The sequence below is a fragment of the Vidua macroura genome, chromosome 23 (assembly GCF_024509145.1).
Source record: "Vidua macroura isolate BioBank_ID:100142 chromosome 23, ASM2450914v1, whole genome shotgun sequence".
NCBI classification, from domain to species: Eukaryota; Metazoa; Chordata; class Aves; order Passeriformes; family Viduidae; genus Vidua; species Vidua macroura.
Window position 1 is genome coordinate 3,715,392 of NC_071593.1, and position 17,206 is coordinate 3,732,597.

A 17,206-nucleotide genomic window follows, 5' to 3' on the forward strand; every position below is an offset into this window, starting at 1 on the left:
GTTCTCACAGTCAGGACTATGTAAGGACAGGTGGCCTCACGCTGGTTCTTTTTTTTTTTTTTTTTTTTTTTTTTCCTCCGGTGTTTTTTTCCAATTGCTTTCGTCTGCAGCAGGAACCGCGACTCCAGACTGCCTTGGGAGCAACTGCTGCCAGCTCTGCTCGGAGCTGGAGGAAGGGCAAGGGTGAGGGTTGTTTGCAAGGAGAGGTCAGGCAGGAGTCAGCCTTTACAATTCCATTAACGCTGGGGCAGGGTCAAACCGAGTGCACGTTCCAGCAAAATGCACCAAGTGGCCGCAAGCTGTCACCCTGGAAGGTCCCTGGGGCAAGGACGGACAGATCTGTCAGGGTGTCCACGGGTGAGAACCGGCGCTGCTGCAGGGATCCCAAGCACGCCAAGAAATATCCCGCAGGGAGAAGTGGCGAATCTGGGGGTGGGGAAGAGGGCTTAGAAAAGTTCTGTGTTTGAGGTAAGGCTTTGGAGACATCCACCAATAGAAATATAATACTCCACCCTGCAAAAAATAACTAGTGTGCTGCTGCCGCCTCCGTTTGCTTGGCACGGCGTCCCTATAATCCAGATTCCTATAAAAACGTCCACAGAGATCTCAGGAAATTGTGGGGAGGGTGAATATGCAGGTGCAGAAAGCCCTTTTGTCCTGCAAGCACAGCAGACAACGTGAAGGGATAGAAAGTCAGCAAATAACATTTCAAAGGGGAAAAAGAAATTACTGTGATGGTCTGACAGGACATTTCAGCATCACTGAAGTTTAGTTGTGTGCACATTTTTCTTCCAAAATGCCGCATTATTATTTTTACTTACTGCATATAACTCTCTGGGTAAAGAACCTGTGGCAGGTTAAATGTTCATGTTAGAGAGTTAGACATTTACTACAATGCAAAGTTATGTCTACACTGAACAGGAACTGTTCTTGGAAAGCTAAAAAAATCCAAAAGTTGTATTATAAGGTAATGTTAGGAGAAAAGGACATGTGGAATTAAAAAGTGGCTCCAATACAGTATTATTTCACCTGACACAAATTGCCTCTTCAACCAACAATTAACTGAAAAGTCTGCTACTTCTTAACTAACAAAATAGAGAAACCTGACAATATAAATGTATGCAGAAGAAGAATTGAAGAGCTACAAACTGGGTGCCAGTCGAAGCGGATTCTTCTGTAGAGTTTCCCTTTCTATTTCTGAGATGAATTCTGGAGCAGAGCAGCCTAACCTTGAAATGCTGGGTGGTTTTAACTTCCAGTGTAGAGGGCTGGCCACTGTATCCCCCCAGGGACAGCACTGACACCTAGGCTAGACCCTGCATGGCTTAGAAAAGCATTAGTTATGCTGCATTACCAGTTTAAAGACTTGTCAGCTGTAATTCAGAACACCTTCAGTTTTGCTCCAAGCTAAATCACGATGAGCACTTCACCAGCACCTCACTTATTTTGGGGAATATATAAAAAATTCTCTACAAGCTCTATAAAAATAAAAATATAGATTTATCAATTTGATGCTATACTCAAAACATCACTGAAAAGAAAAACTAGGGAAGGGTTTAAATTTGTTAAGCTGGGAGAAGGTTTGCAACAAAAATAGCCATAGAAACCTAAGGGTGAATAATGTTCCCAATGCTGTCATTATAAACTGCCCTCCAGAAAAGGCTAAAATATGCTCCAGATCATCCATGTGCATAATAGGATGCAGCTCTTGACTGAAAAAATAACTTCTCCCGTGAGGTTACTGGAGAAGTATTGGAGTTAAAATAGCCTGCCTTAAATTTGTGTATAAACTGAACTCCAGCAACTGCTCCAGACAAGCTCCCCTACCAGCCTTTCTCTGCCTCTAGAAAAATTGAACTGCTACCATTTTGAAACCATATAAAAGCTGTCAAAAGGTGCCTTTCTTATAAGAATTTTTGTGGAAGAAATAAAGGACACTGCTTAGAAGAAAGCTTCAATATTGAAATGCTTAACTGGTTGCCTATCTTTTCATGTGCTTTTCAAAATGTTATTTTTTAATGGTGGCTGTTGCTATGCAACAGAGCAGAATCTCTAAAATCTATTCATGAGTTGTACAAATGGCAGTTTTCAGGACATATTTAACTCGCTCAGTCTATTAAATCAAAGAAGGAGGATGGGAATCAGAGGACTGTAAGCTTCCAGAGCACAATTCCCCTCCAGGGATACATCATGGCTTAAAAAGGGTCTTCCACTGATTATACAATTTTTTTCAATACACTGTTAAGATGAAGTAGCTACCTTGCTTTCAAAAAATGTGAAAAACAGCACAGCTCTGGTTAAATAAAATGATATCTAAATGTAAAAACCAAAGTTATATACATGTTCATTGCTTTTACCCAGAAATGATCACAGCAATGCAAATTCAGATTCTGGCACAATGGTAGTTATTTAAACACGAGGTGCTGGTCAGGCAGTCACAAATCCAGCTTTAGCATACTCCTAACTTACAGCTGCTGGAAGTTACCATCTTTTGGATGTCACTGCATGCTTTTCAGGCTACTGCAATGCAAAATGAAGTTAATTCACTTCCATGTGAACATAAAATCAATTAAGTTATCAGAGAACGAGACAAACCTGACTTTCCAATAAAATAAACTATATAAAGTAACCTGGTCAGTAACTGAGATTTAGCTGAGGGGCAGAAATAGAATACTGAGGCACAATAATTCTCAGCATGTTCAAAGGTAGTCACAAGCAGAGCTCTTTGCCTGAAGGGTTCCCTCCCTGCCAGCAGCTTCAGAGCATTGGGGATCTGGAAACTGCTCCAAGAAAGTGTGTGAAATGTAGCCCTGAAAAAACAGGCCTATTTTTGGTTGACTCACATTCACTTTTTGCTTCCACTGAAATGTAAGTGACAAACCCAACTGAAGTAATGACCTGAAGGACAGCAATCCCCACGTGCAGCAGTGATGGATTGTCAGTGCTGGAATTGCACTTAGAAACCTGGATTCGGAAACAAATAATGTTACTTGGCCTAAATGTGAGACTCAAATGCAGACCAAAAGTGCTTTAATTGTTTTTACTGATTCCAGTGGCTAAACAAACCATTCTAACTTCATCCCAAATATATCAACTCCCTCTGAGATGGATCTTTCTTCAGTCTGTAACCAGCATTCTGATTATTTAGTGCATTTACAATTTCAACAACAACCTGAAAATGTGCAGTTTATAATTTTATATAATTTATTTTATAAACATAATTTATTTTCAGTGATTAAGAATTTTCTATCTCTTACTGTCTCTTTCAAGTCAGTGAGGAAGAGAAACTAAAATCCCTTTATAAATGTAAGATGCTCTTCTAAATTTCTGGTTTTGCACAAATGCTGGACTAAGATGGGACAGTGTCAGTGGTCAAAGGCATCAGGAAAGCTCAGTGAGAGCTGTAAACAAGTGCAGTGATGTCAGGAGGAGCTGGCTGACCCACTGCTGAACTCTGGCTCTGAAGGACACACAAAGTGCCAGATCCCTTTCCCACACATGTGTGCATACACGCCCCTTTCATCAGAAAAGGTGTCACAGAACAATCTGCCACAGTTGCACATCATCATCCAGGGAAATAAACCCTGGAACCCTTTTGATGGCTAAAGACTTTGCTTTTGAAGAGACAAACCCAGTTCCATAAGCACATCAAATATAAACACAGCACGGACAGTGGTCTCTAAGGGGCCTGGATTACAGTCCAGTAACAAGCAGCAGAAACTACAGCATTGCACAACCAGCACATCCCAAACCCAAAATCAAACGGCTCAGTTCAGCGAGGCAGGACTCCTGCATTTCCCAAGGGCCTTGGAAATATTCTGACATAATTCCTGACAGCTCACTGTGGCCAGAGCCAGCCCTGAACTGTTACCATTTGGGAAAGAAGCACTTGTACCAGCTGGATGCCTTTAATATCCCACTTGGAAGCATGAGCTCGTCTCCTTAAGGCTGAGTTTGTCCTCACTGGGAAGTTTTTAGGAGTTGGGTACAGGGAATTTGAGGTTGTAGTCAACATCAAACCAAGCTGCTGAAAGGGGATGTCAGGATTTTCCATTCCCTCTCCACCAAGCTTCGCCCAGGGAAGTGCTGATCAGAGACAAGCTGTCTGTGTTTACTGCCAGCAAGGAGACTGAAATGACAGATCGAAGACAAACACTAATTTAATGTTCATGTAGAAAATATCTGACTGCCCACTGTTATTGCTGATCCATTCTGGTGAAGAGCATGGAAAGACAAACTGCTCAGTGTCTTTACAGCAACACTCTTCACTCCCATAATTTAGGCTTGGTATATTTGAGATTTTTCTTGAGGTCCAGTAAAAAGATTGTGTAAGAATTTCTGCTTTCAGGTAAAATGGTTCAAGTTTGTCAGCTCTTCAGACACAAAGAAAATCTTAGGTGTACCTGCTCATTCAAAGGACAAATAGAACAATTATAAGCAAATAAAAGATCATGGTTTTTTGAGTGGTGACTTCTGCCTTCTAAATGTAGGCCTGGCCATAAAGGAGACATTTGCTCCTTAGTGAAGATTCTAAGAAACACTGAAATAAGATCTTCAGTGCCTGAAGTATGACTCTGTGATACAGGCCAGCACTCACAGAAGTTCAGACAGCAGGATTCTGGTCCAGGACTTACTGGGAAAGAGGAGCTACCAAAATGACAAAGGTACCCATGGACACACCTGTGCTGCTCAAGAGAAGGGAAGATGACTGAGTGAAAACTCTATTTGCACCTATTTTTCTTGGCTCTTTCACTGAGATAAGGGAAGAAATATATTATTAGCCAAGTCACACCAACTGCTACCCCACCTTTATACAGACTCTTTCTAATCTAACGTAGCTAAAACTGTGTCATACTAGAGGATAATCACAGACATAGTCTTTCCAGACATCATTTTTATACCACCTCAAAATATGTATGATTTTATGTTGGTTAAGTGTACTCAGAGGTACAACTGTCACTGGTTACACACTGAGAGCCACGTTTACCTCACAGACACACACCTAAAGCACAAGTGAGTCAGCAGAGCTGCTTTCAAACATGATTTTATTGCCATAAATGGAGCACTGACACATTTGCTCAGGCAGTGTAAGACAACAGAAATCCCTATGTTAACCAAAACAAATAAGCTCTGCAGCACTGCAGTCAGTAAATTGTAATTAAGAAGGTGGCAACATAAGGGTGGCTGTTCACAAAATCCCACTGTAATTAGGCATAGTTTATGGCTAAACTAATGGGATGAACAATTTAAATTAATTACAAACTCTGCCAAGGTACCCATCTATTCCCAAGTCTATTAATTAGAATCAATTTAATCCCCACTGGGATAAAGGTCAAACAACATGTATTTGACCCTTTTCTCCTGGCGTCAGTGTTATCAGCCAATGGATCTGGCAGTGCCTGGGTCTGACTTGTTCAACTCTTCAGGATGTTGACAGGATGCTTTGAAGAACAGAGTCTGGGCCCAGCTAAAAAGAATCTCTAATAATTTCTGCTTTATATTCCTGGTAAGAACGGGTTTAAAAATGCCAGGGCTTATTCTCTCTCAGTGGTCAGCTCTGAGGCTGTTGTTCTCTGTCTTGAAGAGTCTTCCTTTCCTGCAGAAAACCTTAAAGCAGCAATTGTGTTCGATTTGTGCCTTCAATTTGGGACAGGGATCAAAGCTAAAGGGAACACTTAACACTAACTAGCATTTGTTACTGCATTTTAAAACAAATACTCAAACTTATACTCAATACTTAAACACTCAATAATCATTAGTTGACATTTTCACACTGCTCAGAGGGAAAGATACCAAATTTCTAGACCCTTGTCCAATTTTAGGAGAAGGCAATCAAGAGAACTGTTACTTTTTTTCTTCTCCCCATCACTCTTATAAAATTAATTAACTGGTTGCTTCTGTGAACTTCATCATTATCATCTATTTGTCCTAATTTTTCGAGGGTTTTTTTTTTTTCATTTTTTTTTAATTGCCTTTATAGTTTCATTCCTCTCAGGTTATTCTCAGGCCAAGTTCCCGGTATTTGCTCTGGCAGTTTGATGTAAAACCAGATAGTTCTTGATATGCTGATTTTTGAATGTTGCTGATCTCTTTGAGAAATGGAATTCAGAGTGTATTTAGTTTTCTAAGTTCCTCCTTTGTAATTTTACAATCCACTGCATAGTATCACTGTAATAAAGCAGATTTCCACAGCAGCCTTAAGAACAATAAAATCTTTCATTCCTTTAAAATGTTTTAGTCAAATGCTTAAGACTGTATGCATGGATTATGGTCACTCTTAAAGCAAATTGCTGTGCCTTGCTAATTAAATCAGACATTAGCTCAACAGCATGTTTGATTCTTTTATAATGCAGTAAAAACGACCTACAGTGCTTCAGATGGAAACAGTTCTACAAGTCTGAAATTTTTCTAGCCTGTGCCAGAGCCATGACATAAATGCAACATAAATGCTCAGCAGCACTTTTACAAGTCACTGTAGGTGATGAAACTACACAAATAAAATAGGGATGAATCACTTCAGATAAGTGGCGTGAAACATCATGGCCCAAAACCTTCCTGTCAGCCCTGAAATTCAGAAAATCCACCTTTTTCCTTCCTGTGGTACAAATGAGACTGAGAATCACGGAATCAGACTGTGGCAGAGGCTCTGGACCTCTGGATGTCCTCTGGTCCAACTCCCTGCTCAAGATCAAGCACCTCATCTACTGCTTTGACCAGGTCAGCTCATTTTGAATTTCACTGCCTCCTCCTCCAGCTTGCCAGATCTGAGCCCCTGTTTTCACTTTCAAGGTATTCACTTTCACTTTACCCATACTCCCTTCACCTTTCATTTAGCATTAGGTCCACTGCAGCCTTTACCTCCCAGCATTAATTTTTAAAAACAACTGTTTTCTACCAAACTTCCTGCACCTCTCTAAACATCCTTCAAAACTCTTTACTGCTACTTTTCAAACCTCACCTTAAAACTTTCATTGCTGTGATGCCTCTTCCAAAACTTTAAACTGGCTCAACAAGTGGTGCTGCAGTCTCTGGCTTTCATCAGCAGAGAGTTCTGTGTTGGCACTCATTGTCGCCTTTTGGTTTTTATCTCCACTGTCACATTTATTTATTTTATCCCTGCCAGCCCTGAGGTCAGCATCATCTTTTGCTGTTGTTCTTATAGAGCACATTTAGCATCTTTATGCTAAACAGTCTTTGGTGTGAAGTCAGTTTTTGAGGCACTGCAATGACATTAATATAGAACCTCATCTTTAAAACTTTAAGATTTTTTTACAGCATTGGCACAGTCCTTGTATTTAGTGGGAAGCCTCATTTAACTGCCTTGGTGCCAGACCTTCAGCATGTTAAAAAGTGCTGGATCTTGGTGTGCCAACACAGCACGGCCTCAATTGGGACAATATTTTCTCATGACATCACTGTATCTTGATGGGAGATGACAAGACTGTAACTCTGCAAGTACCACTTCTTGTTAACGTTATTTATTCTCCTTACAACATATCCAGCAACAAAAGACAGGTATGTTCCAAATTATAAGTTAAAACAGCTCCAGTCCAAGCTGCTTCACAGACACCAAAGATCTGAGAGCTGATAAATTCTGGTGGTGCCTGCCAGGCAGAGACACTTATTCAGCATGTTATTCCAACTGCTGGCCTTGGCACCAGCACCCAGCACAGGCTTCATGCCATCGCAGCCTGGGACTCCAAACAAGGGCTCTTCTGCCCATCCTTAAATCCAATCAACAGAGTAGGGAGCTGCCAACAGGAAGCCATTAAATAAAGCTGCCGTCAGGATGTAATCTTTGGAGAAATGAAGCCTTTCTGGAGACCATAAAGCCACCCAGTCAGATCTGTGCTCTCACAGTTTACCAAAAATTTCAAATTAATGTATTAATTCACATGAAATGGAAAAACATTCACTCCCCAGCTCTTCTCATGTACTTCTGGTTGCTGATAAGTTGTGACACGCTCTACTAGTTCACTGTTAAGATTAAGTGCTTAAATTTAAGGAAGATTAAAGTAACCATCATTTAACATATCCCTGAAGCTGCTGCATTCCTATGGTGGTTTTCTTTCCAACCACACACAACAGCAGAGATTAATGACTTACAACCTCATATTTGCACTACAGGTAAGTATTCTCATTACACTGAAATATCTACAGCATAGAAGATGTGCACTTTCCTTTTAGATTACATTATCCTTTTCACACAATGTCAGATTGCCTTTTCCAAATGGTCACTTTTTTGCATTTCAGAAAGACTGCACAGAAGTCCATTAGACACATGGGCTGTATGTCACTGTGGTACCACCACAGGGCAGGAAAAGCATTCAGAATGGGGACAGATGCTCACCTGGCAACAGTTTCTTAGCACTGAAATCAGAAAAAAAAAAAAAATATATATATATAAATTTTACACTGAGTCTTTTAATTTCAGGCCACCTTAAATGTAGTGCACCACACTGGCATATTGCACTGGGTAAAGTACATCAGAACTGTGTCCATTTCTTTTATGAACCAAATTTTAAAGGCTGATTTCATTACGTTAACTCATGATGCCTGTTAAAAACAAGTACATGGTGATTAATCAGATTCTGAGGAAAATCAGGTCCTCTCAGGTCTGAGAGCGTGCCATTTTAAACCAGCTCTTTTCCTTCTATCAGGGCTAATATTCTCTGGGGTGGCCAGATCAGGTCTCGTCATGTTCTGAGCTGAGAAGGAATGAATGTGTCAGAAATCAGTTATTACTTGCAGAACAGAAGTGTCTCCTTGACAACTGGCCCAGCACATGGGATTTTAAAGCTGACAGAAGCAGAAGGACTTCCTAGGGTTCCTGCAGGGATCTCATCCCTTCCCATCCCTTCTCCACTCCCCAGCACACGGTCAGGAATTCTGCACTTTGTACATTACAAAAGAAAGGGTTCCAGGTTTGGAACACATCTGGATAAAGAAGTCTGGGGCATATTCCCATTCCAGGGCACCAGGAATTTGATGCCAGGCAAGAGATTCTCTCCAATGCAGTTTAGCAAGACTCTTCTACAGGCTCTGAAAGTGCAACCAGCGATGAATGTTTGAGAGTGACCGATATTTTAAGACATTTTGGAATGAGAATTCTTACTGAGTCCACGGGAGACACTCATAGCTTTTGTCCTGCACCTCAAAAAAAGTCACAGCTCTGAAACAGCAGCAGTGGCTGTCTTTTGCCCTCACTTCAGGAGATTGGTTTTGATTTAATATCCAGCTCTAGTCACAGTGCAGTTGATCATACAGCATTGGTATGTGTTATAAAGAAGCTTTTAGAAGGAATATACTAATTCATACAAATCAGGACAATAATATATGGGCCATTCACTTAAGAGTTGGACTTGATAATCCTTGTGAGGTCTCTTCCAACTCAGAGTATTCTGTGAAATCTGTGAACTAATATGTTAATGTAATTCATAAAGACCAAAGTGAACTATTCATACACCTACAGATGCAATTTGTGTGGGAGGAGCATGCCATTGATAAACTCATCTCAAAACTTGCCAAATTTTCCATTACTGGGAATACTAAATTCTAAGACCTGATAGCATTTTCTTTACATAACCTCTCTCCAGTACTCTCAGCCTAAACACAAAATAGCCTCAAATCTCACTCAGCTAAACCCCTCCAATTATACAAGGCTTTCAAGCACTTGTAATTCCTCTGAGGTTTTCAGTTCTGTTGGAGAAAGTGAAATACTGAGGGAAACTCCAGGTTCCAGCAGCAGTGTGGGCTTGCACAGTTCTCATCCATCCCTTCCTTGGTGCTACTTCCTCCCTCAACTTCCCAGCCCAACTGTCACTGAGCTGAAAGAGGACAGCACCACCAAACAACAAGAAATCTTCCAAAATGTACACACTGAGTTCTGACTTTGAAAAATGCTGTGAAAATATCGATGGAAAGAACAATTGAGATTTCAGGGCTGTTGGGTTTTTCTGGAAAGGCCCTTGAAACTCTTCCAAAGTAACTGTCATATAAACAAGAATACTAAATTACATACTAGAGCTGGGGAATCTGTTTCAGCCCTTTTATTAACATCTTTTTCAGTTACTTGTATTAGGTTTTGTTGACATTTAACAATGCAGAATGCCCAAGAACCAAGCATCCTGTTCAATCATACCTCAAATTAGATAATCTGTGAACAAAGTAAATTAAAATGACAAGGAAAATTTTTAGAGATCAAAGTTTTCTAAAAGAAAACCTAACAAAGATCAAGACATACAAAAGACGTAGGAATCAAAACTTCTTCACTAGAGACTATCAAAACCAGGACTGACAACTTCCTGGCAAAGGCACTATACTGAAACTTCTGTAGGAAAAGCAAATGGCTTTGAGGAAACCAGGCACAGTTTCCCACTCTACTGAGCAGTGAATGAACCCATTCAGCCCCTACACCCCCTGACTGCTCACATCTGCAGAGGGCTGTTCTCCAACACAAGAAATACTGTTCAAAGGGGCCAGTCTTTCCAGTATTAACTGGATTATACAGTACAGGCTTTGCAAAACACCATTAGGCTTTGGAAGTGGATTTTTATTTCATAGGCATTAAATCATAAACTCATAAAAGTCTCTCCTTCTCCCATTTCATTAACACAGACATTCTCTGCCATTTTGGCTCACCAGAGTAGCAACAGCTATGAGCCTTGACAGAGCTACCAGTGTGTGAGACGGAGGCAGAGGTGATGCTTCACTGACCAAATACTTTTAAGGTACAGTCAAATTCTCAAAGTTCAAGCAAGCAAAAGTGAGGATTTTGAATTTTGCAAGCAGCCAAGAAGGGACTGAAAGCAGAAAGTTAATTTCTCCAGCAATTCAGCCACAGCAATGAAGCTTCTCAGCCGGCACTTATGAATCTGGACACATCTCTGGGAAGTTGGATTACAACACTTGAACACTTCCGGAGAAAAGTCAGTGCTGTTCATCCCTCATAATAACACTAACATGTCCTGGATCATCTGTAACCACTTCATCCCTGCATACAGCTCATTCACATGCTCTTGGCTTTTTCCAGAAGTGCTCCAGGAAGCATTTCAATACACAGCACCTCCCAGGACCAAGTAGTTCTTGACAACTACTTGAAATTACAAATGGGGTATGGATCCTCTGACCTCTCAGTGTACACTTGAACAGGAATGATCTGATGATTAAAGTCTCTCATTGCCTAAAACCTGCTGGCAGTTTTAATTGAAAAAAACAACATACACTTCCGAAACTGCAAATAGAACTGGCACTGCTTTGTGCCCTTATTGGCTATTTCTTCAGAGAGGCCAACGAACAACTTTGAGAAAAGAAACATCACTTGAGAAGGAAAATGTCTCTTAGACATTTATCTAAGTCACATTAGAGGCACAATGGCAGAGCAATGGGGGCAAAGAATGGCAATCAGGATGAATTTACAAGATCACGCCCAAGAGACTTCCATTCCATTAGATGGAGAATTTTCGTCTCCATGCTCATCAATCAAGCACAAGACATTGTATTTCCATTTGCATAAACCCTTTTGGGATTTATTTCTTGTCATCTTCATAGCTTTAAATGCAAGATCAAATTTTACAGTAGAGGAGTTGCAGATGCGACTTTCACAATCTTGTGAAATACAACATTTGCCACCTTGCTTGAAAGCGGCTCCGATACATCTCACTTGTGAGCAACAAAACCAGCCTCTGAAACTGAGCGTTAGATGAAATCCCATCCAGTCTAATTACCAGAGAACTTTCATATCCTCACAGTCCCAACTAACTTATCTTTCTGAAGATTCTAATCTCAAAAATATGGTTATATATCGCCGCCTACCTCCAAAACCCCGCCACTATGTCTGTGTGCGCAGGCGCTGGGAGCACTTGGTCAGGACACGCTGCACGCCCTCCACCAGGACCTGAGCCCGTGGCACTGCTGCCAACCACCTCCATGGCAGGCTGGGCTTGGCCCCAGAATTCCATGCCTTTGCTGGAAGTCTTTTTCTACACTTGGAATATGGTGACTACGCCATCTGATAATCAGAATCTGTTCTAAGTTATTAATGATGATCAATAATTCAAGCTTTGCATATTACTGTAAGCCAGTTAACAGTGTAAAAAAACAGTCAGCTTTCACAAGCCTTATGAAAAGATGACTTGCTAGACACTCCAAGGCTTTTTCATTTATTTTTGATTGTCAAAGTCAAAGCATAAAATTGAAGAGGAGTGCCAAGCAGAAGGTTGTGCATGGTACATGGTACTGCACAAAATCCACAAATCTAGGGTTGAGCACAGAAGCAGGAAAGAAATGAAATCTCATAGCAAAGGGAATGGAAACTACCACACACAGGTAAAATTGGCATTAAAACTACTAAGGAGATGAAGTCAACTTTGGTGCTCTCACCACAGGCTGGCAGGCAGTGCCACTACCAGGGGGATCAGAACTTGCTGAGTGCCAAATATGACTCACTGGACACCATGATACAACTGTAAAGAACATCTAACTCAAATTGAGTCAATGCAAAGACTTAAACACCTTGATGATACACATGAAAACATCCCAAAAGGCAAAACACCCCGAAGTTCTAACCAGTAACTAGCAACACAGAGCATTTCAGAACACCCTATGAGACGAGTACAAAGGTTCCCAATAATTATTCTCATGTAGTCTGTATTCTATCCTTGTACAATACATAGAGATGTTGTAGGTAGGACATACAGACAGAATACAGTCTGTGTCTGTTTACAGTAACTCCAGCCTCAGCTCTCTCTCTCTAACAGTTCTGTCTCCTTTTGGCCCCTGTCCCCTGGCTCCTCAGGGCCATTGTTCAGCTCCCAGCTCAACTGCAGCAAAACAGCTCTTAAATGTGCTGTAGAAATGGTAGCATTTTAATGCCAGCGCTCAGCATAGCAACCAGCCGCTCTAAATAAATAAATAATGAAGCGTGGTATTCCAACAGATAATATAAACACACCTTCAGCAAATTTCTTGGGTCCAAAGGTCAATCAACTTGTTTGCTCTGACTCCCAGAATGTGTAAATCTCAACATGATGTTTAAACACAAACACAGACAAACATCAAAGTTCAATGCTGACATATTTTACACCTCAGAGTTACATGCCAGAATAGCTCTGTACCACACAGAGAAAACTGCAATGCATGTGTAAGGAAGTGATAAAACCCTATCCTGAACTAAATCCAAATTTTTTTCTTTAAATAGCCTCTCATTCTGTGTTTTTCTTCTTCTTTCTTCTCTGTTTATTCTCATCATCCTCTCACACAGAGAAGTATTTATGCAGCTGTCTAATTTCACCAGTCCTCCCTTTAATTACCAATAAAAGGTGAGAAGAAACTTTCCATCCTAAGACTCATTTCAGGGATGTGTGTTTCTGTATCCCTGACTGATTCACACATAGGAACATACCTGTATTTACAAAACCAGGACATTTCAAGGTAAATCACCAGTTCCTGAGCAAGAGAATGGACCCACCAGCTGCACTGGCACTTCTGGGCTGCTGTGCAGACCAGGCACACTCAGCCTCTCTCCTAAAGGAAATGTGCAAATAATCCCACAGCTTCCACTCAAGCTGTGCTCTTCTTGCCAGGTTCTCATTCATTTCCCCCTTGAACAGCTCTGGGCTGTACAAAAGTGAAATACAAGGGACATCAGGAAGCACAAGAAATTAATTTCACGAATGGAAACCCACCAGGGTGAAAGGGAACACTTCTCCCCACTGTCCCAGAGCCACCTGCCCCTCTCCTCTGGGGTGATACGCCTGGGTATGATCCTGATGGATGAGGGCTCACTGTACATGATCCCCATGCCCAGCAGTGCCAGGAAGCAGCCCAGGAAACAGCAATGGAAGTGAGCACTGGCTCCAGGCATAGAATTGCTCAGCTCTCCTTCCCCTACCACAGGAAACCTGGGCTGAGGCAAAAGCCTCTCCTTTGTCAGCAGAGGGGGATTCACGAGGGGGATCTTTCTCACAACGGCGTTTTCACGGGTGGGATGGGGAACGGCAGTGGGCAACTTCTGAAATGGAATTGATGCAATGACTCGGTTCTGCAAAATGAGAGCTGCTCTCACCTTTCCCAAGCGATCCCCCAGTCCCACCTGGAGGTGGGGCAGCAGGGCTCCCTGGCAGAGCAGCAGGTGGGCGCTCCCCCTCCCCTCCCTGCTCACCTTCCTGGCTCCTCTCCTGGCGAATTCCCGGGCCAGGTGCCGGCCGATGCCTCGGCCCCCGCCGGTGACCAGCACGTTCTCCCGGGACAGGTCTCGCAGCTTGGGCGGCAGCAGCAGGCACACGGCAGCTTTCACCACCAGATACACCATCTGCACCGGGAACAGCAGCAGGGCGCCCAGCCGCTTCCAGACCATCCTCTTCTCCCAGGCAAAGTTCTCTTCCAAACCTCCACAAAACCAAGGTGACACAGAAAGAAAAGCAATGCCCTTCATGCACCCCCAGATGGGTGACAATTCTTCAGCCCCCTTCCAAAACTCGGGGGCAAGAGGTTCTTGGACTGGAAAAATCCTTCCCTCCCCCTAAAAAAAATGGGGGTAGGAGTAAAGTAGTGCAGAAGACCAAGTCACTCCCCTGTTTCTTGATCGGTGTCCTCTGGGATTGTCACATGCAGGTAAAACAGCTTCCTTCCTTTTCAAGTGGAAAGCTTTTTTTTTTTTTAATTAAGAGAGAGGGGAAAAAAAAAAAGTAGAATTAAAAGTAACCATACATCCCTCCGCTGCAAAGACCCACATAAAAATCCAGTATCCAAACGAAAGGTTTTTATATTTAGAAAAACAAAATAAAGCAGCCTATGTCTCCAAATTTCAGCCTGCAGTGCCTTCCAGGCAGCTCATTTCTATTCTTAGACTCAGGAAATTGCTTAAATAAGATAGAATTGCCAGGACCTTCTTTTTAAGAAAGGCTCTATTCAGGGTGAGGTTGTTGTTTTAGTATCTATAAATATCTGTAGACGTTCTGTCCTGAGCCGGTTGCAAAGGTTGAGCCGGTCCCTGCCTCTCTCTGCCCCCTCTCCCGGTTTTTCACTTGGAGCGCCTGACCACAGAGCAGGAATTACGCCGTGCACCACTTCAGCTCTTACTCATTTCTGCCTATTGCCGTCTCTGCCGCTCAGGGCCGCGGCGCTGGGGAGGTTTTATACCCCATTAATCCTGATTGACAGTTAAAGTGTCGGGGCGATTTCACTACTGTTCCTGGGAGTGGCTGCGGCTCTGCCCTCCCCCGCCGGCCGCCGCCGCGCCGCCAGCTCGCTGCGGCTCTGCGGGCGCTGCCAGCGCGGCCGGCGGGGCCACCTGCGGGCACCCTGGGCTTGCTGCGGGCACCCGGGCCACCTGCGGGCACTCTGGGCCACCTGCGGGCACCCTGGGCTTGCTGCGGGCACCCCGGGCTACCTGCGGGCACCCGGGCCACCTGCGGGCACTCTGGGCCACCTGCGGGCACCCTGGGCTTGCTGCGGGCATCCCGGGCCACCTGCGGGCACCCGGGCCACCTGCGGGCACCCCGGGCTACCTGCGGGCACTCTGGGCCACCTGCGGGCACCCCGGGCCACCTGCGGGCACCCTGGACTTGCTGCGGGTAGCCTGGGCCACCTGCGGGCACCCTGGGCTACCTGCGGGCATGCTGGGCCACCTGCAGGTACCCCGGGCTAGCTGGAGGCACCCCGGGCCACCTGCGGGCACCCTGGGCCAACTGTGTGCGCCCTGGGCCAGCTGCAGGCATGCTGGGCTTGCTGTGGGCACCCCGGGCCAGCTGCGGGCACTCTGGGCTTGCTGCAGGCATGCTGGGCCACCTGTGGGCACCCCGGGCTACCTGTGGGCACCCAGGGCCAGCTGCAGGCATCCCGGACCAGTTGCGGGCATGCTGGGCCAGCTGTGGGCACCCTGTGCCAGCTCCAGGCACCCTGGGCATGCTGTGGGCACACTGGGTTTGCTGCAGGTACACTGGGTCAACTGTGGGTAACCAGGGCATCCTGCAGGTGCCCTGGGCCACCTGCGGGCATGGGGGGCAAACTGCGGGCACACTGGGCTTGCTGCGGGCACACTGGGCTCGTGCCATGCTGGACTTGTTGCGTGCCACGCTGGGCTTGCTCCGTGTTGCCCTGGGCTCTCTTATGCATGCCGTGCTGGGCTCGTGCCACGCTGGGCTCCCTGCAGGAACCAGAGTTCTCTGTCACCAGCTCAGGCAGCCCCTGCCTCCTCCCTCACCTGCCTGCACCAGGAAGTGCCCTGGTCTCACCTGAGCCCAGGGAAAAGCAGGTCCAGGACAACTCAGGGCTAAGGCTGAGTTCAAGGGAGCCATCTCTGCCACATGGAGCTTTGACAGGGGGCTGCTTGCCCAAGATCAGCTGGTGTGTGGAAGGGCAAGCTGCCTGCAGCCCTAGATGACCAGCTGAACCCAGCCTAGGCTGATAATCATCAATATCTAGTACCACTGCAGCAGTGCTTTTCTGGATGACATGCCACCTCATGGATTTTCCATGCTGGAAGACGCTTGCATTGCTGAAAACTGGAGATTTAGCAGTGGGCAGTGAAAAAGGCAGGCTCTGAATGACAGAGGGAGACTCACCCTTCAGAAAAGGGTGGTTTTTGTCCAGTGATGAGGGCATACCCAGAAGGTCTCCACAGCACTTCAAACTCTGCTGTACTAGGGGAAAGGGCAGAGTGTATTCCAGCAGCTCCCCCGGGTCCCTGGCTGTTTGCACTGTCGAGCATTAGACAGGTAAGTTATGATTTCAGTTGTACAGATTAAGCTTTTCTGAGGAGGCTGTAACTGCACGTTCGTGCCCAGCCAGGAGCTCTGGCAGCAATCAGAATTAACCTAAAATGCAAAGCTTTGAGGATATCAAAAGATCTCAAGGATGTCAAACCTCACAGTGTTGTTGCTTTGAGGATATCAAAAGATCTCAAGGATGTCAAACCTCATAGTGTTGTCTTCACAGCTGGGCTGGAAAGAAATTCGGGTTTATATTCATCAACATGAACCCAGGCCACAAGTTCACTCAGGTCTGGAGCCAGATGCACTATCCTGGGAAGCCATCTAGAGGTAAACACCGGAATGAAGGGATAACTGCACTTAGAAACATTCTGAAACCTCTTCACATCTCTAGTTACTAAAACACCACCTCAGTGACATTTGAATCTAAGCATCTGTGAAAGAGAGAGGTGAGTTTGGACGCCGAATCCCTTTAAAAATGAACTCACTTTTCT

The 17,206-nt window shown here is 44.3% G+C and overlaps 1 protein-coding gene across 12 annotated transcripts in view; it reads right to left on the reverse strand.

The window, feature by feature from the left end:
• Positions 1–17,206, reverse strand: part of DHRS3 (dehydrogenase/reductase 3) — a 75,383-nt gene that overhangs the window by 12,994 nt on the left and 45,183 nt on the right. For 7 of the 12 annotated variants that reach the window (XM_053997866.1, XM_053997859.1, XM_053997867.1 and 4 more), the window contains one exon: positions 14,162–14,646. The exons of 1 other annotated variant lie outside the window; for it this stretch is intronic. In XM_053997866.1, coding sequence (XP_053853841.1) covers positions 14,162–14,434 — 273 coding nt within the window. In that variant the 5' untranslated portion in view covers positions 14,435–14,646. Of the gene's footprint in view, positions 1–13,402; positions 13,516–14,161; positions 14,647–16,235; positions 16,333–16,565; positions 16,701–16,866; positions 16,886–17,206 lie in introns of those variants that run through there. 4 more of the 12 variants (XM_053997862.1, XM_053997864.1, XM_053997863.1 and 1 more) reach the window with 4 other exon arrangements.